The sequence below is a fragment of the Nylanderia fulva genome, unplaced genomic scaffold, assembly GCF_048542155.1.
Source record: "Nylanderia fulva isolate GAGA-0341 unplaced genomic scaffold, ASM4854215v1 Scaffold15, whole genome shotgun sequence".
Lineage (NCBI taxonomy): Eukaryota > Metazoa > Arthropoda > Insecta > Hymenoptera > Formicidae > Nylanderia > Nylanderia fulva.
The window spans coordinates 1,324,923-1,350,875 of NW_028189730.1; the positions used below are offsets into that span (position 1 = coordinate 1,324,923).

At 33.8% G+C, this 25,953-nt stretch overlaps 1 protein-coding gene across 1 annotated transcript in view; it reads right to left on the bottom strand.

Moving 5' to 3' along the window:
- Positions 1-25,691, bottom strand: part of LOC114935875 (uncharacterized) — a 31,520-nt gene extending 5,829 nt beyond the window's left edge. The window contains exons 1-4 of the mRNA XM_029308797.2: positions 25,305-25,691; positions 21,459-21,724; positions 11,019-11,213; positions 1,931-2,082 (exon numbers count right to left, since the gene is read on the bottom strand). Of these exons, the coding sequence (XP_029164630.1) occupies positions 1,931-2,082; positions 11,019-11,213; positions 21,459-21,724; positions 25,305-25,309 (618 nt within the window). The 5' untranslated portion in view covers positions 25,310-25,691. The remainder of the gene's footprint in view (positions 1-1,930; positions 2,083-11,018; positions 11,214-21,458; positions 21,725-25,304) is intronic.
- Positions 25,692-25,953: the final 262 nt, after the last annotated feature.

The following is a 25,953-nucleotide window of genomic DNA, read 5'->3' on the forward strand; positions in this document are numbered from 1 at the left end:
ACGAATCATGTCATCGATCGTCAGTCGTATAAACATTTTTTTAGAAAATTTACGAAAAATCAACTCTTATCATTAAATTAATTCTGATTTGAAGATGATTTAAAAAATGTGATCAACAACTAAATTTGGAAAGAATTTGCACATTTTTATAACAAATTATCTTTAAATTTCTCTTTCGGAAACTTTGGTTTCTAAATTAATTATATATAAAAGTTAAACGAAACTTGGTATTTTTGAAGACGTTCCGGGATCGGATTCTTTTGCGATGCTGATTGCGCTTCCGGCGTTGATGAGCCGACGAGAGGAAGAGATACTCGAACTCGGCCGGGCACGAAGATAACGTTGGAATTCTTCGAGCGTGCCGCTCGCCGTCGGTGTTAACCAATAATGGTCGCTTGTATCGCGTCGGTGCGTCGTTCCAGACGCGTCGGCCATTCAGCTTCTGAATGCAGAAATAACTAGCTATCTGTTTGTCTCCCCGTAGCCAGCTGCGGAAATTCATACACAGACCACGGTCTCCGGTTTCTGTTTGCGAAGCCACCCGGGGGCCCCTTTGTTGCGACAACGATTCAAACACGTACCTACCTATATACTCCTCTCTCTTCTTTTCCTTCTCCTTTTCTCATCCTTCCTTCTCATCCACTTTCTCGGTTCTTTTCATTTACTTATCTTTTCTCCTCCCATATAATAAATTCGTCGAAAGGCGCCATCTTTACCTCATTTTTCTTCATCCTTTTTTTCCTTTTTCCGCGATTCAGCTCTCATTTTTTTCTTCTCCTTTTGCACGATCGAGGATCTGTTTATTGGACCCGATGTGTTCAATGTAAGTGTGTAATAAGTACATGGATTTGAATTTGGGGTTTTGCGAAATGTCGGCGGGCCAACGCTAGTTTAAAAAAAAAGAATAACAAAATTTAAAAGCTTGAACATCTTATATAATCCGATACATTTACGTTAAGAATAATTTTAATCAAATAATATTGAAATAAAAAGAAATGTTCGGCCTTTGTTCTCAAAAGATTATCTGTGTCTTTATCTAAACCAATTGTGTTCTCAAAACATTATATAAAAAAATTATATAAAAATGCTTTTTAAAATTAAAATGTACTTAAACTCTTAAAATGTACTTACTTCCTATATGTATAAAGTATCCCATAATTCGCGAATTTTATGAGCTTTCGTGAGCAGATAGAACGTCTTTAGAACAGATTGGTCCCCGCTCGCTGCATGACGTCGCCTTTCGATCAGATAATGCTTTCTTATCTGCTTATTCGTTTAGATATTTTAATCTATATCTGCTCATGAATTATGGGATTCGCGAATTATGGGACAACATATATAATTATAATAACCTAGTAAAGGGTATCTCAGGGGTAATGCCAATATTGGAGCTAAAGTAGAAATAACAATAAATTAGTTTAAAATATCTGTTTATGTAAAAAGTAATATAGATATAGGTACATATATTTTTTGCCACAAAATTGATAAAAAAACACATCACATGACATATCACAAGTCGTTCAAACAACAGAGGCTGATGACTAGTAATTTGCGTCGTGTTATCGCATTATGTATGTACTAGTGAATAGATCTGTTCAGAGTTTACTAGTTCAGAAGTTATCTTTTTTGCTCGACGTTGGAAAGAAAAAGATACCTTCTAAATTAGTGTAGCCAATGTAGCCAAAAAGATACCTTCTCTCTAAATTAGTGTAGCCAATGTAGCCAAAACAAATGGACCCGTTAGTATATCACTGTTCATTAGTACATCTCTCCCATGTTTCTTCTTCTTCCTGAAGTAGCTGTTTGGGCTCCTCCGGAATAGTCACCATTAATTGTTTAAATATATCCATCAATTCGTCTCTCGTTTGATAACACGACGCAATATGTATTATACACGTACATATATCATATGAAAGAATTATCGACTAACCTGAGCAGGTGCCGCGAGACCAGACATGGCTGCTGATTGTTGTGCTGCCGCTGCCGCAGCTGCAGCCATACTGGCCGCGGAAAGAGACCCGTAAGCGGCCGCAGGGCCGTAATAGCTGCCCATCCCGGCTTGACCCATGCTACCAGCCATCCCTATAATATAATGTTAACAACTCTTTCTGTAAAAAGGATGGTCATTTGTGTACTAGCATATTACGTTAGCGTCTCGTCCGTACGGGATGTATTTAATTATGGCTAAACTGAGTTTATGCAACAGCAACAATATAACAATAATTATATTTTGTGCTGTGAGTCTTTGTCTGTGGGGATGGAGGGGTTGTTTATAATTAAAACGTAACCCAGATACGAGAGTTTTGCGCCACGATAGAATGTCTGAACAGAAATAGTTTTACAGTTAGTCTGTAAGTTGGTCGCGTATGAATGTCTGACGTTGTCTTCTTTTTGGATGACCGACTATATATGAAGAGGATGCGTTGGAAATTAATATATCCGCGTTCTTGATGTATTCGTATGCGGAATGTTTCAATTTGTGGTTTCTTCAATCGGAAATACCAGGAAACAATGTGAGAAATAGAGAGATGTTGATTTAGCAAATAGTTACTTTTGCTGGGATAAGAATCGCGTTTTCTTTTAGGTTTCGACAATGACCACTAATGATCATCAGTCATTTTTGGTAAAGATTGATGTCTTGGTTTTTATCTAAGTGTCTCTGTTTTTTTACTTTTTTTCTATCGTTTTGCATGTCCGTTTAGAGAGAGAAAAAAATGAAAGAGCGCGTACTGGGTGGCTTATCGATCATCGACAAAACCTTCGACGAGGCCCCATTGACGAGGACGATAGCAACTGGAAGGTGTTGCTCATTCGCTTCGTTTCAGCAAAGCTAAACCGAAGAAGGATGATTGGCGTTGAGTTCCTCGAGATTTATGATCGCCAATGACGCCCGAAGATCTCGCCAAAGGCGAGACGGGTATTTTGACGATCGAGATGATGCTTGATTCTGAACGCGAAAAAAATCACGTAAGATCTTTGCCGATTCGTCGTACTTTATAAAGTAGGCCTTATTAAATCGATTATTTGCAGATAGATCGATCGCGGAAATTGAATAGAAATAATCAAATTCTATATATTTTTTATATATAAATTATTTTTATAAATTTAAATAATAATAATAATATAAATATATTTTGTTCCGAATAATATATATTTTAGCGCTTTCTATATTGATTTAAAAGAAAATATCAGTTGATTATATAGTTTCGAAACTGTTAAGCAACTGTTTTCGTGACAGCTTCGTTAAAATGTATTATCGAATTTTTTGTGTCGAGCCTTTTGCCTTTTCGATTCAATTACAGGCATTAATCGGACGCGTAGAGTTTATTTACGGTGTCTGTCGATTTTGATTTATCTTTTTTGCTGACAGAAATTCGAGAACAGATGTTCGATGAATCGGGCTCTTGGTATGCGCGAAGTCCCCTCGGTTTACAGAGATTTGTTTGCCGTTCCTGGGTTGCTATTGTCTTCATTGTTTCGCACTTCGTACTGAATTACGTAATTTTGAATTTCCATGCCGGACGAAGGCGCGAGGGAGACGCAACCTGATTACTAAGTCTAAATATTTTACGCGCGCCGTGACCGTCTGTTGCAATTCTCCCGTCGCATAATAATTCAAACGCAAACACAAAAGATTCTACCGTGCGACGTCGTTTTCTCCGTTCGGCGCATCTCGTTCTTCGTGTTTCGAAACTCGCGAATAGTTTACGTTAGTCTGTCACGTACTCGTAAAACCGATGAATAAAAAAATAGATAAGAAACTTTGTATCATTCTCACTCAGAGCGTGTGATCTTATATATTTATAAAATAACATTCTATTTTTCAGTATGTTAAAAATAATTTTGAAAATAATGCTTTTGATAAAAACAGAAAAAAATAGTATTAGTTTAATTTTAAATTGTTGAGAAAAAATTATTGTGAAAATCAGTAGAAGAATCAGAGCGTGTGTGATCTTATATATTTATAAAATAACATTCTATTTTTCATATTTTTCAGTATGTTGAAAATAATTTTGAAAATAATGCTTTTGATAAAAAAAGAAAAAAATAGTATTAGTTTAATTTTAAATTGTTGAGAAAAAATTATTGTGAAAATCAGTAGAAGAATTAGAGCGTGTGTGATCTTATATATTTATAAAATAACATTCTATTTTTCATATTTTTCAGTATGTTAAAAATAATTTTGAAAATAATGCTTTTGATAAAAAAAGAAAAAAATAGTATTAGTTTAATTTTAAATTGTTGAGAAAAAATTATTGTGAAAATCAGTAGAAGAATCAGAGCGTGTGTGATCTTATATATTTATAAAATAACATTCTATTTTTCATATTTTTCAGTATGTTGAAAATAATTTTGAAAATAATGCTTTTGATAAAAACAGAAAAAATAGTATTAGTTTAATTTTAAATTGTTGAGAAAAAATTATTGTGGAAATCAGTAGAAGAATCAGAGCGTGTGTGATCTTATATATTTATAAAATAACATTCTATTTTTCATATTTTTCAGTACGTTAAAAATAATTTTGAAAATAATGCTTTTGTGTGTGATAAAAAAAGAAAAAAATAGTATTAGTTTGATTTTACATTGTTGAGAAAAAATTATTGTGGAAATCAGTAGAAGAATCAGAGCGTGTGATCTTATATATTTATAAAATAACATTCTATTTTTCATATTTTTCAGTATGTTAAAAATAATTTTGAAAATAATGCTTTTGATAAAAAAAGAAAAAAATAGTATTAGTTTAATTTTAAAGTGTTGAGAAAAAATTATTGTGGAAATCAGTAGAAGAATTAGAGCGTGTGATCTTATATATTTATAAAATAATATTCTATTTTTCATATTTTTCAGTATGTTAAAAATAATTTTGAAAATAATGCTTTTGTGTGTGATAAAAAAAGAAAAAAATAGTATTAGTTTGATTTTAAATTGTTGAGAAAAAATTATTGTGAAAATCAGTAGAAGAATCAGAGCGTGTGTGATCTTATATATTTATAAAATAACATTCTATTTTTCATATTTTTCAGTACGTTAAAATAATTTTGAAAATAATGCTTTGTGTGTGATAAAAAAAGAAAAAAATAGTATTAGTTTGATTTTACATTGTTGAGAAAAAATTATTGTGGAAATCAGTAGAAGAATCAGAGCGTGTGATCTTATATATTTATAAAATAACATTCTATTTTTCATATTTTTCAGTATGTTAAAAATAATTTTGAAAATAATGCTTTTGATAAAAAAAGAAAAAAATAGTATTAGTTTAATTTTAAAGTGTTGAGAAAAAATTATTGTGGAAATCAGTAGAAGAATTAGAGCGTGTGATCTTATATATTTATAAAATAATATTCTATTTTTCATATTTTTCAGTATGTTAAAAATAATTTTGAAAATGCTTTTGTGTGTGATAAAAAAAGAAAAAAATAGTATTAGTTTGATTTTAAATTGTTGAGAAAAAATTATTGTGGAAATCAGTAGAAGAATTAGAGCGTGTGATCTTATATATTTATAAAATAACATTCTATTTTTCATATTTTTCAGTATGTTGAAAATAATTTTGAAAATAATGCTTTTGATAAAAACAGAAAAAATAGTATTAGTTTAATTTTAAATTGTTGAGAAAAAATTATTGTGAAAATCAGTAGAAGAATCAGAGCGTGTGTGATCTTATATATTTATAAAATAACATTCTATTTTTCATATTTTTCAGTATGTTAAAAATAATTTTGAAAATAATGCTTTTGATAAAAAAAGAAAAAAATAGTATTAGTTTAATTTTAAATTGTTGAGAAAAAATTATTGTGAAAATCAGTAGAAGAATCAGAGCGTGTGTGATCTTATATATTTATAAAATAACGTTCTATTTTTCATATTTTTCAGTATGTTAAAAATAATTTTGAAAATAATGCTTTTGATAAAAAAAGAAAAAAATAGTATTAGTTTAATTTTAAATTGTTGAGAAAAAATTATTGTGGAAATCAATAGAAGAATCAGAACGTGTGTGATCTTATATATTTATAAAATAACATTCTATTTTTCAGTATGTTAAAAATAATTTTGAAAATAATGCTGTTGATAAAAAAAGAAAAAAATAGTATTAGTTTAATTTTAAATTATTGTGGAAATCAGTAGAAGAATCAGAGCGTGTGTGATCTTATATATTTATAAAATAACATTCTATTTTTCATATTTTTCAGTATATTAAAAATAATTTTGAAAATAATGCTTTTGATAAAAAAAGAAAAAAATAGTATTAGTTTAATTTTAAATTGTTGAGAAAAAATTATTGTGGAAATCAGTAGAAGAATTAGAGCGTGTGATCTTATATATTTATAAAATAATATTCTATTTTTCATATTTTTCAGTATGTTAAAAATAATTATGAAAATAATGCTTTTGTGTGTGATAAAAAAAGAAAAAAATAGTATTAGTTTGATTTTAAATTGTTGAGAAAAAATTATTGTGGAAATCAGTAGAAGAATTAGAGCGTGTGATCTTATATATTTATAAAATAATATTCTATTTTTCATATTTTTCAGTATGTTAAAAATAATTATGAAAATAATGCTTTTGTGTGTGATAAAAAAAGAAAAAAATAGTATTAGTTTGATTTTAAATTGTTGAGAAAAAATTATTGTGGAAATCAGTAGAAGAATTTAAAAGAGTAAAAAAGTTCGATGCAACTTGAAACATATTACGAGCCTTTCCTGCATTATATAGTTTAGAAAATTGTGTTTCTCTTAATTTGGGCATGCTTTATCGTCGCAGATTGACTTGATATCTCGGGAGCATGCGTGAGTAAAACGGAAGAGAGAAACCGGGGAGAGTGCGCTGAAATAAATCCTCGAATAATTCCCTTCGGCGCTGTAGGACCGTACTTTGCGAATCGTGTTCGCTCGTGGATTCATTGGACGCAGGCACGCGAGCATATAAACATGTCGCAGGCTCATTATTTATCGAATTGTTTTAAGCTTCTGCAAGCATTATGCGAAAGTCCACGCGACTCAGCAGTCACGCCCGAGGGACTAATTGTGAAAGCACATGACTTCATACAGATAACCCCACGATCGTAAATCCGTCACTAGTTGAAAAAAAAGGACAATCACCCTCCTTCAACCCCACAGTAGTGTAGTCTGTCTGTAATGAAAATTCAAAGGATTTTAGGGGATTTGTGTCCACCTTTTTCTTGTGTACTTTATAATTTTCCTTTCGCAAACTAATTATCAATATACATATATTGTTGTGACAAGTCAATATTTGTTTAACTTAAAAGTGATGTAATGTATTAATAATTTAATTTTTTTGAAAACTATATAAATTCATATTTGCATATTTAATTATTTGATTAAAAGAATAGTCCCATAAAAATTTTTCAAAGTATAATGGAATTAAAAAAATTTTTGCAGTTACAATCTCTGGTCTACAACTTGTCTATAATTTTCAATGGAATGTATACGGTATTATGTTATTCACAAAAGTTCACTTTGTCACAAGTCAATACTTGTTTTTTCTTTGCTAATGTTTTCGATATACAAGCGCTTACATCTATTTAGAAAAGAGCAGGATTTTTTATCACCACCATAGAAATGTTGGTACTTAAATATTAGTTATGAAATAGTAGCACAACATAACATGCACAGAACAAGAGATAGATATGTATAGGAGATGATATGTGAGCAATATTAATAGAATCGCTGAAACCCAATCTATATATTAGAAAATGAAAAAAAGTTTACATTTAGATTTAATTTGTTTTTGTGAATTTGAGATTATGATAAGTTATAAGTGTATCACAATTGTGGTTAGAATTATTATTTTATCCTTAATACATGAGCAGCCTCGGAGAGTACTCGAGAAATTCAGGCAGATAATTTATCTCTCCCATCCACTCACTATATTGTCCCGACATATTTGCAGTCGTGTATGTCAAAAAGCGAGCATGATTTAAAAAATCAGAGCCAGGAAAGATATCATAGGAAAGAGAATCTGGAAAAAAAATATATATAATATTTTTGAAACAAATAAAAGAACGAAAAGGATTTTTTGCCTGAAGAATTTGCTTGAACCATTTCGTGTCAAATTGTCCATTTAGTAAAAATAATAGCAAAAAGATCAAATTTTACTGTGTCAAAGTGGCCGAAAAGAAGCCAAGTTTCTAAACCTTTTAAAATTTAATGGTTGAAGATAAAATTTAAAGATAATTTAAATAGTAAGAAACCTTTAAATTTTAAAAGGTTTAGAAACTTGACTTCTTTTCGGCCACTTTGACACAGTAAAATTTGGTATTTTATTTTCCTTCGTATTTTAAAAGAATGCGAATCATTTTGTATGTTTCCTGTTCGAGATTATCTAAACGAATGCAAGAATTTCGACCTGAACTTGAATAGAAATGTGCAGGGTGCGGATCAAAAATGCAGGGAGGAGATATAAATGGGAAGTAGGAGAGTCTCCACGTCTGATAAATCGGAGATTACCGATCGCTTTTCGCGAGATCGCGTGGGAGTCAAGAGATAAATTCTGGCCTTAATCGCAACATCACCATTGCCGGAATTAATAATTTCTCGAAAGATATTTGTAAACTCTCGCCTACACTCACGAGCACGAACTTACATGACGACGATAAATTACAAGGTGAATATCGGCGTGTAATATATAATTTGACATGAATATTCGAATGCTATCGTTTTCACGTTAAAAATATACTAGCAGCAAGAGAGAATAAAAGTGCCAAATCAGTCATATGATTAAAATTTATTAGAGCATATTTCTTTGTTCTCTTATTATTTCAAGGTTAAATTATAATTTTTGCTTTTATATTCTCGTAATAATCTATTTTATTCAGACAGAAATATTTTTATCGGCTCTCAATATTAAGAATACTATAAATATGATTTTTAAAACGAGGCCAACAGAGCCAAAGCACGAAAAATTAATTATTCGGAACTGTATCTCTTGGTTTGAGATCACTAAGTTCCATATATAAATTAATCTCGAAATTTACATATGGAGAAAAATTTCTCTTTGGCTCTGTTGGCCGTTTTAAAAAACATCATATTTATAATCTATTTTATTCTTAAAATGCATCTAACTAATATAATAATGGGTAAAATGGTAGACCAGTAGGTAAAGTCGTAAGATGATAAGCCTAAGGTCCCAGGTTCAAATCCAGTTCAAACTAAAACACCTCGCATGCGTGCCGAAAAAAAGAGGAGGAAGAAAGATACGGTGTGATGAAGGAGGGGAGGCAGGTTCAGTTGTGAAGGAGGGAGAAGAGGAGAAAAGTTGGGAGAGAAGGAGATGGCGGTGAAATTTGAAGGAGAGAACTTTGGAGAGAACGAGATGACGAGAAGGAAGTGAAAGGAGAAGGACAAGTAACTGGAAGATGTGTTGGAAAGAGATGGAGAGAGAGAGAGAGAAAGAAGAATAATGGTTGTAACATGCGATAAGTTGTAAATAATAATAATAAATAATAATAAATTAGAATTGAATGTCTGACATGTATGGTGTATGGTGTAGAGTTTTGTGTTTCTCTCTTTTGCTGTCTTTGCTATTCATACAATTGAACTTCACCAATAGCAACAAAGTACTGGGCGGGAAGTTGCACATGAAATGGTACCTTAAAGCCGCTATGATACCTCCACACGTACTAAAAAAAAAATATTTATAGAAACGCGTTTTTAAATTTAAATATGAATCTTGTAAAATACTCTATGTGTATATGTACACGGAGAGAATTTTTTCTTAGAATTTACTCTGAAAATCATGATAATCATGGATAATGTGGTATTGGAAGAATTTTATAAGAATTTCTTTGATTAATATATATTACAATAACAAATATTCAATATGTACATGGTAAATTTTATATTTTATTGTGGTAGATATTACTATTTTTATGGTAAATATTAATCAGAGAAATTTTTATAAAATTCTTCCAATACTATATTGTCTCATGATTATCATGATTTTCAGGGTAAATTCTAAGAGAAAATTCTCTCTGTGTATGTGTATATATTATATATAAGCAATGACAATTTCAAGTCGGAATAGTAATTATAAATGGAAATGATTTTAATTGCACGAGTATGATTTAATTCGTAATTAAAGCGATTCGTAATTAAAGTAGTTAATTGAAGCGATAATGTAATAAAGTTATATAATTTGAGAGATAAATCAACGGTGACGGTAACGATTAATTAATATCAGCACCACGGTGTACTATTTTAAATAATTACAATATAGTATATACGATCCAACTACAAATTGATCGAACAATAATCTGCGCTTCGAAAAACGAATTGCGATATTCGTATAAATATCTTGTTTACACTCGTTACTTTTAACAATGCAATTATCCATACACTTTCGGTGACAAATAAATAAGTGGATGAGAGCAGAGAGAGGCGAGTTTTGTTTACACGAAAAATATACACGTATTACTCCACTGTAATGCAGACAACGCGTCACCTTTGTTGTATCGCTTGTCAAAGAAAGATTGCAATAATTAAATTACAAATCGCGCCGCGTTCATCGCGCATAATGCATTCGCGTTTCCGTCGCGCGTTAATTAAACAAATTGGTAGCACACCGCGCATTTTCTGTGTTCTTCTACGCGCTTTTGCATGCGCGAACTCGGTTCCATTACGCTCGCTCAATTGTCACAATAAACTAACCAGACGTGACGTCAGCGCGTAGTCGCAAGTGTTCGGCACGAGTGTTTACGCAACTGTGTGTGAGCTGCAAAATTTGCAACAACATTTCCACGCGCCACTTCGTTGCATTGCGGTGCAACGAGGTGATCCCCGTCAAAATTGTCGAAAAGGATTTTTTTTCACACAGTTTAGAAGCGGTAAATATTTATCAACGAGACAAGATGAATTTTATATGGTTAATGTTGGTATATAAAAATATTATTCTGTGTAATGGAATGTTAATAGATTAACAAGAAAAAGGATTTGTTATGGAGATTTCAAGTTAGCTACAATAATGTTATTTATGATACATAAAATTAATCATCTACTTACCGGCTCGAAGAGCGTCCATGGGAACACTTGGGTACGGAATACTGTAAGGATAACCTTCTTTCCGCAGGGTCTTGGGTTTCCTTCGCGGTCTGTATTTGTAGTCAGGGTGCTCCTTCATGTGTTGGGCGCGTAACCTTTTGGCCTGGTCGATGAACGGGCGTTTTTCATCCTCCGTGAGGAGCTTCCATTCCGCACCTGCAACAATTTTCACGTTACGATGAATAAAATATAAGCGCGAGTGTGTATCAGCTGAAAGATTAATCATTTTGTAAATATAATTTTAAATTCTCATATTCCTGCATATTAATCGATTGAATAATTCCAATCCATAATACAATGTGCTTTCCCACAATTATTTAGTAATCAAATAACGATTAAACGCTTGTTCCAAAGTATAAATATTTGACCGTCGATTCCGATAATTGGATTCGTAAATATTCATAAGAACGCGAAATCATGAGATCTCATCATGCATGATGATACATCGCCTGCTGAACATTAATACTTTGTATTTCCTGTTATATTATTTGCAGTTATTCATCAGCTGATGAAACATTAAGCCGCGTTTAACAAAAAGATGTAAGACGTAAAAAATGATGATTAGGACGCCTCGCGTACTCGGTTGAAAAATTTCTGTTAAATTTAACAGATATTACATGTTCCAAACGGGCCACAGAAATTTGTGTGTTAATTTAACATAATATGGATATATTAAATGGAGGAACAAATATTGTGTCAACATTTCTTTCTGTAAATTTTATCAGATAAATCTTGTCATTAATAAACCAAAACATATTTATTGTGTAAAATTTTTTTCAGTTGTTTTAATAATTTAACACATTTAAGTTCAATTAACAGAACAGTAATATATCAAATTAACACACGATGTGTTAAATATTTAACACAAAAATTTCACGAGGACCATTTTTACCAAGAAAACACAAATTTTATATGCACGATACAAGTAATCCAAATCTAAATTAAAAACTATACGATTAATTGTCATATACGCGTTGTGGCTTTCCGATTCACGTTTAAACGCTCTCGGAGGGATTCTGTGGAGGGACTCATTGGGCGGGAGTCGTTTTTAACCCCTTCGTCGTCCCTATACCTCCCACCCCAGTTAGCGGGCTCTGATTGTTTTGCGCAGAATTAATTACCACTTGTTGTCGGCGGCCGCCGAGGCGCGCACAAAGCGCGAAGCCCCGGTATTCTGGAAACGGAACCTGCTGCTAGGTACGCGACACACACCGAACCCCCGACGCCGAGGGGCACAATGCGCCCCCGGGGTTTGCACCGCGACGCCGCCAACAATGGCCGCCGCAGCGAGACGTCGGCGTCGCGACGTCGCGAAGCTCGCGTTCACCGGAGATTGATTTCGTTGAGATTTCGGTGTAGCGAGGATGTGTCGCAAAAAGATCTCAAAAGACAAAGACTGAATACGCTACCCTTTCCTTTTTCCCACCTCTCTCGCGATCTAATTTGATTTTTGGATTGAGCTTTATTCTACACAGAGAGAATTTTCTTCTCTTAGAATTTATCCTGAAAATGATGGTAATCATGGGCAATATGATATTGGAAGAATTTTATAAGAATTTCTTTGATTAATATTTATCACAATAAAATATGAAATATGTTCGATGAATTACTGTGTACAAATTTATTATGTACATATTCATATTTTTTATATATTGTCCATGATTATATTATAATTTTTAGGGTAAATTTTAAGAGAAAATTCTCTCCGCGTAGAAAGAAGAAAGTAAATTTTGCAACATGGATACCTATCAATTATTTTCGAAATAGGGATTTTATATATATGACATTTCCTTTTGTTGAATAAACGCGAGATGGCTCAATTTGACTATTTGACCTGAAATTTGTTTAGTATAAAGGTCGCAAAGTCGACGAAAAGAACTTTTTTCGTATCCTTCACCCAAGGGCTTTAATAGCTTCCGAGTCTTTCTTCTTCTTTTATATGGCTTGACCGGGATTATAGCACAGCTGGGGGCTGGGAAAAAATCGCTGGGAAAAGGAAAAGCGAGAAAACACAATATAATATTCCGAGCGGTCAGTAACATGAAATTCCGTTCAAAAAAATTTTTCACATAAGGAAAGAGAAACAAAGATACTTAGTACCCTGTTATAATTAAAAATGTTATTTAAATAGTTTACGATTTATCGATACAAAAAATCTACACAGATCGCTGCCATACGATTGTTTAACTGTAAAATGTAAAATGTAATTTCCAAACTTATGGAGGATACTGTAAATGTAATCGAAATTTTTTAAAAACATTTAAATGATCTAAATAAAAATTCGAATATAGTTTTTTAAATTTATTAGGTAATTTATTAGTCAATGTTATTTTTTATTAGAGAATTACTCTATAATTAAAAAGAAAAGAAAAGAATAATAGAGAGAAGAGAAGAGGATTTAGATCCCACGATAAAAGCTGATAAGAACGCCGGAAGCCGGGAATTCGCAATGAACCCTACAGAGAGACCCCTTGTTTCTCCCGTTGTTGTTACCAGCAGCAACAACAGCACTATTGGACAATACGGATACGTGGTAGCTCACAATGAACCCCAAAGAAAAGGTATCGGCAAGCATTGAATGAGTTCGAGAATCGTGTCTTCCGAGACAATAGCAGGCTGATAACGCGAAACTGTTCTCGATAAATACAATTTCTCGACTTAATTAATCCTAAAAATGTATCCTGCATTTTGCGTCGGACTCAATATTTCCTCATTTTAATTAAATCCAGTAAAAAAAGTTCTGTGTATGTGAATACAACTTATTCTTTAACCTCGCCTCATTCTTAAGAAATATTTTTATATCCATTCATTTATTTCAAAAGGCTAAAACCTTTTGGGGGATGAAATAAAAAATAAAATTGCTCTTTTATGCTTCGCATAAAAATATTCTTGAGAGTTTCCGTGGTTTGAAAAATAGTGGTTTAAATTGACAAGTCACAAACCGCGTGAATTTGCCCTCGGAATCAAAAAGCCGAGGCGACTTCCGGTCGCGCGAAAGGGGTAGCTCTGTGTGCTCTCCATTTATATTACGGCTTATCCAATCGATACACGTTTTCCCGTCTGAAAGGCAGGTGGCACGGTCGAACAAGAGAGGGAAATGGCGAGAGGAGGGTAGTCGGGGGTGGCGGCGGGTTTCGACGTATTTGTTTAGAACAAAGGCTTCCAGGTACTGATGGTATTAGTAAGTTGGCGTTCGCGGGCAATACTCCTTCGTTCTCTCTTTCCTTCTTTCTGGGGTTGACGACGACGACGACGGCGACAACGACGAGGACGATGAGGAGCGAGCTTAAAGCACAATGGCACCCGCTTTTCAGTCCTTTCGCCGGCGGACAATGCCGTTTATTTAACATCGTTTAAAAGTACAAAGCCTGTTAATTAATGGACGAGGATGGCGGAGGAGGGAGAGGACCGGGAAAGAAGGAAGACGAAAGAGAGCAGAGGACGTGGCCGTGACGTCGTTCTCGTTTCTGTGACGCGAGCAATACCGATGAAGAACACGTATACGTTGATCACCGCGATTATCGAGAAGCCGTTTATTACTACTTTCGCGGATTCGCGCGGAGGAAAACGCGCAGAAATGACATTTGATAATTTAATCTATTATATAGCTTCTTTCTCGCGGCGAGCGCGTGAAATATTTTTTTTCGGAAGGGAAAGAGTTATCGTTCGAAACGTGACAGTTGAAGATGGTGAGACGAAGCGGTGGCGCGGTGCAGCTACTGCACCGCCGATCGATCGGCTGCCCCCTTCCCGGACTTGTCCCCGACGATGAAACGTGGAAATTGGAAAACGTTTCCTGCATTTCCTGTCGACGCGGGAGGGAGGTGACTTTGCGACTTGGAGCTCCGAAATCGAACTTGCGTTGTTCAGGATTACGTGAGAAAATTTATATACGTTCAGTGTTAAAAATATATCGCGAACAAAGCTCGTTATAATAGGTGAATAACGTTCCAATCTGCTAATTATAGTGACGTTATCTGTTGAGAAGACATTTGTTTATGAAAGGAACATGCAGAGCAAAAAATTATATGTATTTTAAAATAGTGACGAGTAAAAATGAAAAAATTTTAAGTAAGATTTGCAGTAAGTTTTTAAGTAACAAGATTTTAAGTAAGATATTTATAAATAAATATCTCTTGTGAACAGAATATCGTTATTATAGATAGCCGAGAATGCAAAATAAGAATTGAAAATATATCGCGATCAAAGCTCGTTATAATGAGCGAATAAAGTTCCAGTCTGCTAATTATAGTGACGTTATTTGTTGAAAAGACATTTGTTTATGAAAGGAACATGTAGAGCAAAAAATTAAATGTATTTTAAGATAGTAACGCGAAAAAATAAAAAAATTTCAAGTAAGATTTGCAGTTTATAAATAAATATCTCTTGTGAACAGAATATCGTTATTATAGATAGCTGGGAATGCAAAATAAGAATTAAAAATATATCGCGATCAAAGCTCGTTATAATGGGCGAATAAAGTTCCAGTCTGCTAATTATAGTGACGTCATCTGTTGAGAAGACATTTGTTTATGAAAGAAACATGCAGAGCAAAAAATTAAATGTATTTTAAGATAGTAACGCGAAAAAATAAAAAAAATTTCAAGTAAGATTTGTTATCTGTTATCTGTTGAAAAGACAGTTGTTTATGAAACGAACATACAGAACAAAAAATTAAATATATTCTAATGATATGTATTTTAAGATGTTAACGCGAAAAAATAAAAAAAAAATTTTTTAAAATAAGATTTGCAGTTTATAAATAAATATCTCTTGTGAACGTAATTATATACTATCTTGCATATAAATGTTCTCGAATTATTTTATATACACGTCCTCTTTTTTTTGCGCTAATAATTATTATTTACGCCGCCGTACTTATTGAAATATCATTAAATATATAAAAATGCCAATGTTTTGTACCGCATTCGCATACGTAATCCTCGTTCGCGTTGACATCGGATAAATCATCGGGTAAGCGTTAGGTTCTCGATAATAGCGCGAAATTTCATTAAATACATTCATTTGCCGACATGCAGTATAATTACGTCGTTAAATAAAGCGACACGGGCTAAAAAGGAAATCCTATCTCGAGTCTTCTTCGCGTGCCACGCCGCTAATAGCCTTTACCTTTTCTTATGGCGCGAAACAATGACGCCGTTATTCTCGTTACTGGCGTCGTATAGTGCCAATTAAGAAGATGCCTCTGAGGCATACGTATTACACGCTACCGATGCTCCAAGGCCTTTTTCGCAACGTAGTGCAGCTTTGTTTTATCCTTGCGATAAGTATAATCGTGCACACAGTGTCTCTTTTATGATTTCGTTAACAATTACCTTGCAAGATTTGCATAATATTATTTTATATCAAGCTTTTGTGTCCTCATATTTTGTCTCTTCATTATATCGAACATAATGTCAAAGTGTCTTGTGTTATTTTAATCACATTGTTTTAGAATAGATATTATTTTAATTTCACATTTTATCAATCTTAACGACAGATGTTGCGATGGACTTAACGTTAATTAAAAAAAAATCGGGTGAAATATTTAATTAAATTCTGAAAACAAGCAGTATTTGAAATCTGCTAATTTTGCATTCATTTATTATCGATTATATATTTTTTAGAAACTTGGATCAACCCCTGAAACCCGTTCTTCATACTTAATCGCTTGTAATTCAAAGATTATTAGTGTCTTGAAATTTTAAGTAAACAAAACTGCACAAAGACTTCATTCCTGCCCGTCCTCTTAATCTTTCTCAATCCTTTTCGCGCGGAAGCTTGTCGCGAAATTCATTCGAGGAAAAACAGATTTTGCTCATAAGTCTCGGAGTAGAGTAGAGAATCCCGGTCTTTGTGACACAAAGAGCGACCGGTGGGCCGTTCAAAATAGTGACGGAAAGCTTTTAAGGGAGCTTTAAGCTCGGGGACGATCATTTTTAATCACGATCGTGAGAGAGGAGGGAAAAGACGCAAAGATACGTGTACCTGAACGTTATATGTATATACATATACATCGTCTTTGTCGCAATAAGCGTGATTGTTCTCACGATTCTATATAGGTAAGTGTCGGAATTATTTTCCCGCGAGCCGACGGTTCAGATTCACTTTCGCGAAAGATTTCGGGGAAATTGACGCTAATATTTTTTCGACATTAATATTTGCGTCTATACACAGAGAGAATTTTCTCTTAGAATTCATCCTGAAAAATAATGGTACTGAAAGAATCTTGTAAGAGTATTTCTGATTAATATTTACCACAATAAAAATATTACTAGGTACGTATTAATATTTTTTTGTGGTAAATATTAATCGGAGAAACTCTTATAAGATTCTTCCAGTACCATATTTTGTCGCACGATTACCATGATTTTCAGGGTAAATTTTAAGAGAAAATTCTCTCCGTGTAGCCGTGATCGAAAAGTCATGTTTAAATATTATTATTGTTCTGAGGATCTTTGCATCTCTATCAATTTTCAAAAAATATACGTACAGCTCCCCAATTACATGAATGATACACTTAACTTTTTCATTACACGTTGACGTTAACTAAAATTACAAGATAAAAAAAAATAAATTGCCTCTCGTTATTTCTTTTTTATGTTAGAAATTAATTTCGAGCAATGCTGTTTCGGTTGAACAGGCGATTCGGTTGATCTAAATCAAATAATTCTCTCTCTAGTTTTGGTCACATTACAGACTTTTCTTGTACTTCACAGCCTGGTCGTATATTTCTTTATTTCATTTTGCGAAATGCTTTATTCAAGTTGACATAGTTATCCTTTAACTTGTCTGATCTCTTTTTTCCTCTTATGGATAGTTTCGCGAATCCAGTGTTGGTTGTTTAAACTGGATAGTCTTTTAGGATCGTAAGATGGGCATCTGTTTCCGAGAGGATCGCAGGACCGATAAGTCGTTCTTTTAACGCGCTCGAAAGAAGTTGATGCCCTTCCTCTTCAAGGCTTTGGTAGAAATACTTCATTACGATGAAAGCTTCTCCCGAGTCTCCTTTTCTTCGAATCCCGTCCTCCCTGTCGTTCTCTCTCTCTCTCTCTCTCTCTCTCTCTCTCTCTCTCTCTCTCTTCATGTGTTTATACACCCTCTATTCCTCTCTCGTCTCGTTCTCTTTGTTAACTTCTCTCTCGAGGGTGTTTGCATCTCGTACGTGTGTTTTTACGGCGCAACATTGTGTCGGAGGTGGCTTTAAGAGAGGGAGAGATATTATGAAGTAAAATCTCATCGCAATCCTTGTGGCCAGACCATTAAAATTAATTTTCTCAATCATTTTTTTATAAAATTCTCAGTATCATTAGTAGTGCCATTAATATTATTTATTAATAAAAACGTAGATATTTGAGAATCGTCAGACAGAATTTAAAAAAAAAAGTAAGACTCTTCTCTCGACCGTACTGGCAAATATTATTTATTAAATCACAACGTTTCGACCCTTCTTTGAGTCCTTATCAAGTAATTTGTGAAAATAAAAATAAAATAATTTGTGAAAATAAAAATAAAATTATTATTTTATTTTTATTTTCACAAATAGGACCTATATATATATATATAAGAATTGCAATAATGTGTGAACATTTGTGAAAAAAAAATATTTGTATTTACTTGTTTATTAATAAGATGTTGAGCCACCATTTGTCTTTTCTCCAGTGAAATCTTGTTTCATTCTTTCATCTGCTAATTGCTTCAGAGAAGGAGGAAATCTGCTTCTCACTCTTTTCCAAAATCGCCTAGAGTCCGATGGCTTTGAATAATCTCCAGTGGAATGTTGTTCTATTCTTCTATAGAAACATCTGCCAATTCCTTCAGAGATGTTCAAAGAGGAAATCCATTTTTCATACTCTTCTCCAACACTGTCCATAGTGGTTCGATGATACTTAATTGTTCTAGTCTAGGAAAATATTTAAATATCTTAATATAGCTTATCAATAACATTTTATTAATAAACAAATATTTTTTCAATCGGTGTTCACATTATTTTATCCACCTTCTGTATATGAATCTCATATTTAATAAAAATCTTTCCTCAATGGTAAAAGTCGACCAAACTTTCCCATTGAGGAAAGATTTTTCTTAATTATTACTGGCGAACCTTAAGGATTATTATCCGTCTCATATTTAATCTTCTATATTATTTTTCTATCTTGATCTTTCTATCTCAATCGAAATTGCCATCAACCTCGAAACGTTTAAGCCATTCGTTCGAGTGGTTCGAATCTCGAAGACGAAAGGGAAAGGGACAAGGTTCGGACGAGCAAGTTGCACAACAGGAACGTTACAGCGAGGTCCAATAACTAGATTAGCTCTAAGCGTCTCCCGACAGAGCACTCACTTTAAAGAACCCCCTTTCTCGCCGTCTCTTGCGCCGCGATTATTCCCTTCAGGATTCCACACCCTTAAGCGTTCTCCGAGCATCGTGAAACGTGGCAAATTGTCGGCCCCGAAGATAAACGTGCGCATCGCCATCTACTAATTGATGCAATAAAACTCGAGGCTGCTTTATCACACTTTTGGACCGGAATTATTTTAGCCCGACAGCGCAAAATATTTATTCTCCTGTTCAAAAACACCTTCGATTGAATTTTTATTTTTATTTTAAAACAATTAAGCGGAGCAATATTAACGTCAAAATTTAAGTGCCAATCAAAGTTTGAAGAATTAAAACTTTAGGACTTGAAAAGTTTGCAGTCTTATTAATCTAGAAATAAAATAGTTATTGAAAACACTAAAAAGTTGATATCTACAGAACTTTCGAGGAATTATTGTTTCCGAAATAGTCCGATATTCGACAATTAAAAAATTTTATAAGAATCTTTTAAATCTTTTTTGTTGCATCTTCCTTGTTGATCTTCCTTGTTGTTATATCGAAATCCTTTTCTGGCTACCTTTTTAGAATTTTTATACAGCGAGCCCAAGCATTCATGTAACCAATCGAGAAATAAGACGACATTCTTCCGAATACTTTTGTGGTTGCGAAAAAAGAAACCGAAACGTGACATTCCATGCGCTAAATTCCGATCACCGTATTGAGAGTATGGGATATTTCGTGTCGCCTTATACATTATACGTAGGAGTTTCGCGGTAGCGAGAAAAGGGACAAAATCCGCGAGTGTTGCAACGTAGTGTATCATCCAAAAATATGTTCGGCGGCGAAAGAGCGACGGAAAAGTGTCGCGACGACAAAAGAGGAAACGCGGAGGAAGAAGCATGGGAGAATAAAGATGAGCTGGGGAGGGTAAGAAGATGGAAAATAGAAAGGGGGTGGTACATCGAAGGTTCGAGCGTGCGCATCATTTTTATCGAGAAGGAGGTGGTGGAGGAGGAGGAGGAGACGCTTCCCTTATTCGTCGTCGCCGGGGAAACGAAAAATAGGGGTTGGAGGGTGCGAGGCGAGGAGAAAATGACGGATAAAGAAGCTCGAGGGAGTTGCGGAAGATCCTTTGTTGGTCTCGACTGTGAGGTATTTAACAGAAATACTAAACGGAATATCTCCGTCGACGCTAAGTCATGCGAACATGTGCGCAAAATCTTAAAAAAAAAAAATATATATATTTTTTTTTATTTTAAATATATATATATATATATATATATATATATATCACGAAAAAATGATGATCTCGTTTATTCGAATTATACGATTATTACTTTTGTAGATGTTCCTATTATTATTATTAGCTGCTTTATTAATCACTCGTTATTATTATTATTATTATTATTATTTCGGTACGACTTGTATAGTTAGAATATTTCGTTTGATCGATTGAAGACTGACACACTGCAAATTTTGTGGAAATACACATTGCTTTTTGTTATACTAACATTGAGTAAAGCCATTAATATGTTGGCTGCGTTGCGACGGTTGCTCATAATTTAGTTTGGAAGATAATATGAAATCTCTTTTAGTTTTTAAATTGATAGCACTTGATCTAGAAATTTAAGAAGTTTGAGCTTTAAAATCTAAAAAAATATAGATTAATCTATGAAAAGTATGACTTATTTATCGATTACTAGATTACAATAAATGTATGCTTTCAATTATGTACATAACTTTAATTTTCAAATTTATATTATGTACATAATTTTAATTCATCGAAAATTCAAATTATGTACATAATAGAATCATTTTTACCTTACGAGAACGCTACACAGCTACTCTAATCACGAATATATCGCAACACGCTAGCATCCAAAATCAGCATTACCGAAAAAGAGGCTTCAACGCTTCGATATATTCGAGCGCTTGGCCTTACAGGCATTTAAGGAAAGTATTAAGATATTTCTCTCTAAATTTCTTAGAGCAGTTTCACTCTTTTGGAGTGAAATTCTATTGTTTTGACTGAGATTCCACTTTAAGAAATTTAGAAGATTCTTAAAAAAAAATGCACTTGCCAAGTCGTTTAGAGATTTCGCTGTTGTGCATCTTGGGATTTTCTTGAGCAATCTTTCGTCGCTGTAGCCGCGACCAGACCATGAAGGCGTTCATGGGACGTTTGATGTGTTCCACCGGCACCTTCTTGCCACCCGGGCCTAGTGGGCTGTTGAGACCGACCCCCATGGGACCGACACCGGCGCTACCCGGTGGCGATGCTCCCGTTATGCCCTGCATACTACGCAGGGTCTCCGTGAAGGAGCCGTCGCACATGTTACCGCCGGGCCTGTAATTAAAGACAGCTACCAATTAGCGACCCTTGTTAGTCCGGTCAATCTAGGGATCGCGCATTAATCCCCGGGGGCTTAAGGATACTTGGTTAAGCGAGAAAATGACAGGTTGTCGCTGACATAAATGTAATTTTTCTTTTTTAACATTTTTAACATTTTTATTAGAATTTTATTGGAATTTATCTAACGCGTTAACGTGTTTTATAGATAGAAATTAGTTGATGTGTTAGTTGCGAATTAGACAGAAATTAAATTCCTAAGAACATTTGTATACCAATTTTACAGCCAAGAACCAATTTTCAACCTTGTGCTTCTGATAATTTTATTATAGAACATTTCTGTATCTAATATCAGATATTAATACAAATCAGAATAGATAGTCTTAGTGATTTAATTTCTGTCTTTTTAAAATTCTAATACTTTAAGTAGCAGACACTTACACACTATATCTTTTTCCAGTAATTATCATATCAACAAACAACACACGTACACATGCACACACCTCATTTTTTAACTTACACATACACTCTTTTAACAGACACTTACACATTATATCTTTTTACAGTAATTATCATATCAACAAACAACACACGTACACATGCACACACCTCATTTTTTAACTTTCTTCCTTTCTCTTTTTTGCGCAATTATGAAATCTAACGATCTTCGATCGGTGAACTGCAACTGTATCATTGTAAAGGCTTCGTGGGGGGTCGAGCAAAGCGGTGTGGGTCCTCTTCTCATAGCAGAGGCGGTACATAATTGCTTATTCGTTTGCTTCTCAATTCATAAGCAAATTAATCTTATCCTTTTCTTCGTATCAAAGCCATTAAGCAATCTCGGCACGTTCCGTGCGCTCGTTCTCTCGTTCTTCATCTTTCACTCTAAACGTCACCCCCGAGGCAAAGGGTGCGCCAAACGACTCACTTTCCTCCCTCAATTTCTTTCTCTGTTTGTCTTTTTCCTTCCGACACACACACAAAGTTCTAGTTTCTCCAGAACTAATACAATTATCGTGTTGAATCTACTTGAGCGTTCGTTAAAAAAATCTTGTAGTGGTCGGAGTAGGGTCCATAGCGAGAAGGGCAGTGGTAGTTACGATTTTGTAAGGCTAGGGATCACACACCCCATGTGCGGAGGAGGAGGTGAACAACGAGAGAGCGAATGCCACCCTCGAGTGTCATTCAGGACGGATTAATAGATACGTCGGTTAGACGAAGTTGCAAGGGCTGGAACAGCCACCCCGTCATCATCGTGGTGTTTGGGGTGCTCTCCGAGAATACTCCTCCCTTTCTCTCTCTCTCTCTTTCTTCCTTTCTTTCCCCGTCCTTCTCTCGGGAATAGCTCATTGCGACCGAGAAGATGCTGGAAGTAATGGCTGTTGACAACCCAAGCGACGGGGGATTAGGAAGTGCTAATTGAATGTTTAGGTACGGGTCACCGAAAGTAGGGGAGGGACACCAAACCTCAATTTATTGCCTATTTTGATAATAGGTTTATTTGTGGAAAACATATTGCACACACACACACACACACACACACACACACATATGATGTATAAACGATCGAATGTTTGTCGTTCCACAAGCAATATTTTTGACACACAATCTTCGATGTAGACATGTTCCGTTCACGTTTAAAAATGTTCGTAAATCTGATATAATTATGTATGGCTAGGCATGAGTATCTTATTATATTTTGAAAGTTAAAAATCGAAAGGCAAGTTTAGTATTCGTAGAAAGATTATTATTCGTTATTTAATCAAAGTTTTTCTGTTGATTATTAATTACAAGATATACTTATCTTGCAAATCATGTTTTCTAAGAATTAATTTATAATTCTTGAATTTAAGCAATTAGTTCTCATTTGACAGCAAAGTTTCTTACTATATATCATACGCACTGTTATTTGTATTTTCAAATTTATTTTCATAGATAAATGGTAGATTTAATTAAAGGTAATTGATTAATGAAAATTGATGAATATTTTATCTTATTCACATTACTCACACACACAAACAGCTAACGATATAACATTTTCAATTCTAAAACACAGGAAACATTCTAAACGTGAAAGATTCTTAAAAATTACACTTTGAATACTTGAATAATTTTTTTATATTGTCATTGTTAAATTAGAGATATCATTTAGAGATAGTTATTTTGCATAAAATTTTTAAATTATATTTTACGGTATTAATGTTTAATATAGAATTTTTATATTTTTAAAAATACTAAAAGTAAGTCAATTATGATAGATGTTTATCATTTTTTTTTATTAATCAAGTTTAACATATTGAATATTTCTATTAATATTTTTATTTAAATCGTTCTTATTAAATTAGTGTTTCTTTAAACGTTTTGTACGATTTTATTAAGATTTTAGTTCGTAAGTTACACGTTAATTTTTATGACGTTAAAATTACTTAGGGCTGGTAGCTTCTCTTTTTTTTAGAATTTATCTGAAAAGAGACAAAAATATGCTACCTGTCGGATAAAACTTATCAAGAAGTTGAAGAAGTCGATAAGTTTCATCGACAGGTAGCATATTTTTCTTTTGTTTAGATAAATTCTAAACAAAGAGACGAATATATGCTACTTGTTGGGTAAAACTTACCAAGAGTTGGAACAACTAGTCCTTAATGATGTAAATTAAACACTCACATTTTTTTTATACAGGGTGTCTGATATAAAGTGTCACACCGATAATATACAAGTAGATCTTGTCATTTGAAGACGATTTTTCCTCAACAAAAATGTTGAAGGAGGTCATCATTTTTTGCATGTTCTTAATTTTTGCCATCATGTATCTTTATAACTAAATCTTATATTAAAATTTTATTAAACTAAACTCTACTTGAAATTAATTGGAGAATGTGATTTTATTAATACTTTATTTCCACAAGCCTGAGTTTGCGAAAAACCCTTTATTTTCAATCGCTTATAACTTGAAAATGATTGACGTCTCAAGATTTTTATCGAGGAAAAATTGTCTCCAAATAACATCTACTTGTATATTTTCGGTGTGACACCTTATGTCAGACACCCTGTATATGTAACACGATAGTTTTCACTATTCACAGATTAAATTCTTATCACAACTTTTGTATTCGAGATATAATGATAAATTCATTCTCTGTAGAGAGTTGTTCTATTTTATGTGTTTAAGATAATTGGTTAACACATTTAGGCATATTATTTTCAGAAAAAGGTTTTCTCCCATAAAGTTTCACAAGTTTTTTTAACGAGTTCTTCTTTCTAAGAAGTCATCAATTTGTCAAAATGTCCAAAGATGTTTGTTTAAGAATGTTTGAAGATATGTTGAAGATATGTTTAGACCCTTATAAGAGACCAAGGTATGAATTTCCAATATTTCCCAAACCCTTTTCCGATCTCGACAGTGTTCTTCTTTTTTCTCAATTTGTCAAAATGTCCAAGCATGTTTGTCCAAGAATGTTGACCATGAAGATGTTTAGATCATTATAAGAGACCAGAGTATAAATTTCCAATATTTCTTAAACGCTTTTCCGATTTCGATCGTATCCTTATTTTTATCTCATTTTCCTAATGAACTCACCTCATAAAGTGGCCGGCGGTGGCCCGTTGATGGTGCAAATCCAGCTCAATTTTGCTGCCGTGATTGAGACTTTCGTCTCGCGAAGCTTAACTTTATCACAAGGAATATGCGACAATACTTAAAGGAAAGGGTCACTGCACTGTTTTATTGTCCATGCACATAACCAGATCAAGGTTTTTGGTTCACTGTCATGTTACACCGGGTTCTCAGTTCTTCTGTCAGTTCTCTTGTACATGATCGCCATGCGACACGATACTGATACTCGATTTCATCTCGTTGATATTTAAACTCGAAACGCGTTTTTGTTACCGATTCTGGATTTCTCTGATAATCGCGCCGAATTCGGAGACTGGCACTGACGCGGTCTTATCTCGCGGACGTCAAGTTTCGAAATGTCTTCATGCGGCGGGAACTGGTGAGTCAACATCTCCCCCATTCCCCTCTCTTACCCCCACTTCTATGGTAGCTATGGAAACAGAACACCAATGGTACAATTCGGGAGGCGTGTGGAAGCGGTTCGGTATTCTGATTGGCCTCTTGCAAGCAAATTGTCGATAAAGGCCAGTAAAGGTCGGTTACATACGTGTACAAGTCCGGACTGTTCCTCGACTTTTCTCTTTGCTTGTGCACTGTGCAACCTTTCTCGATG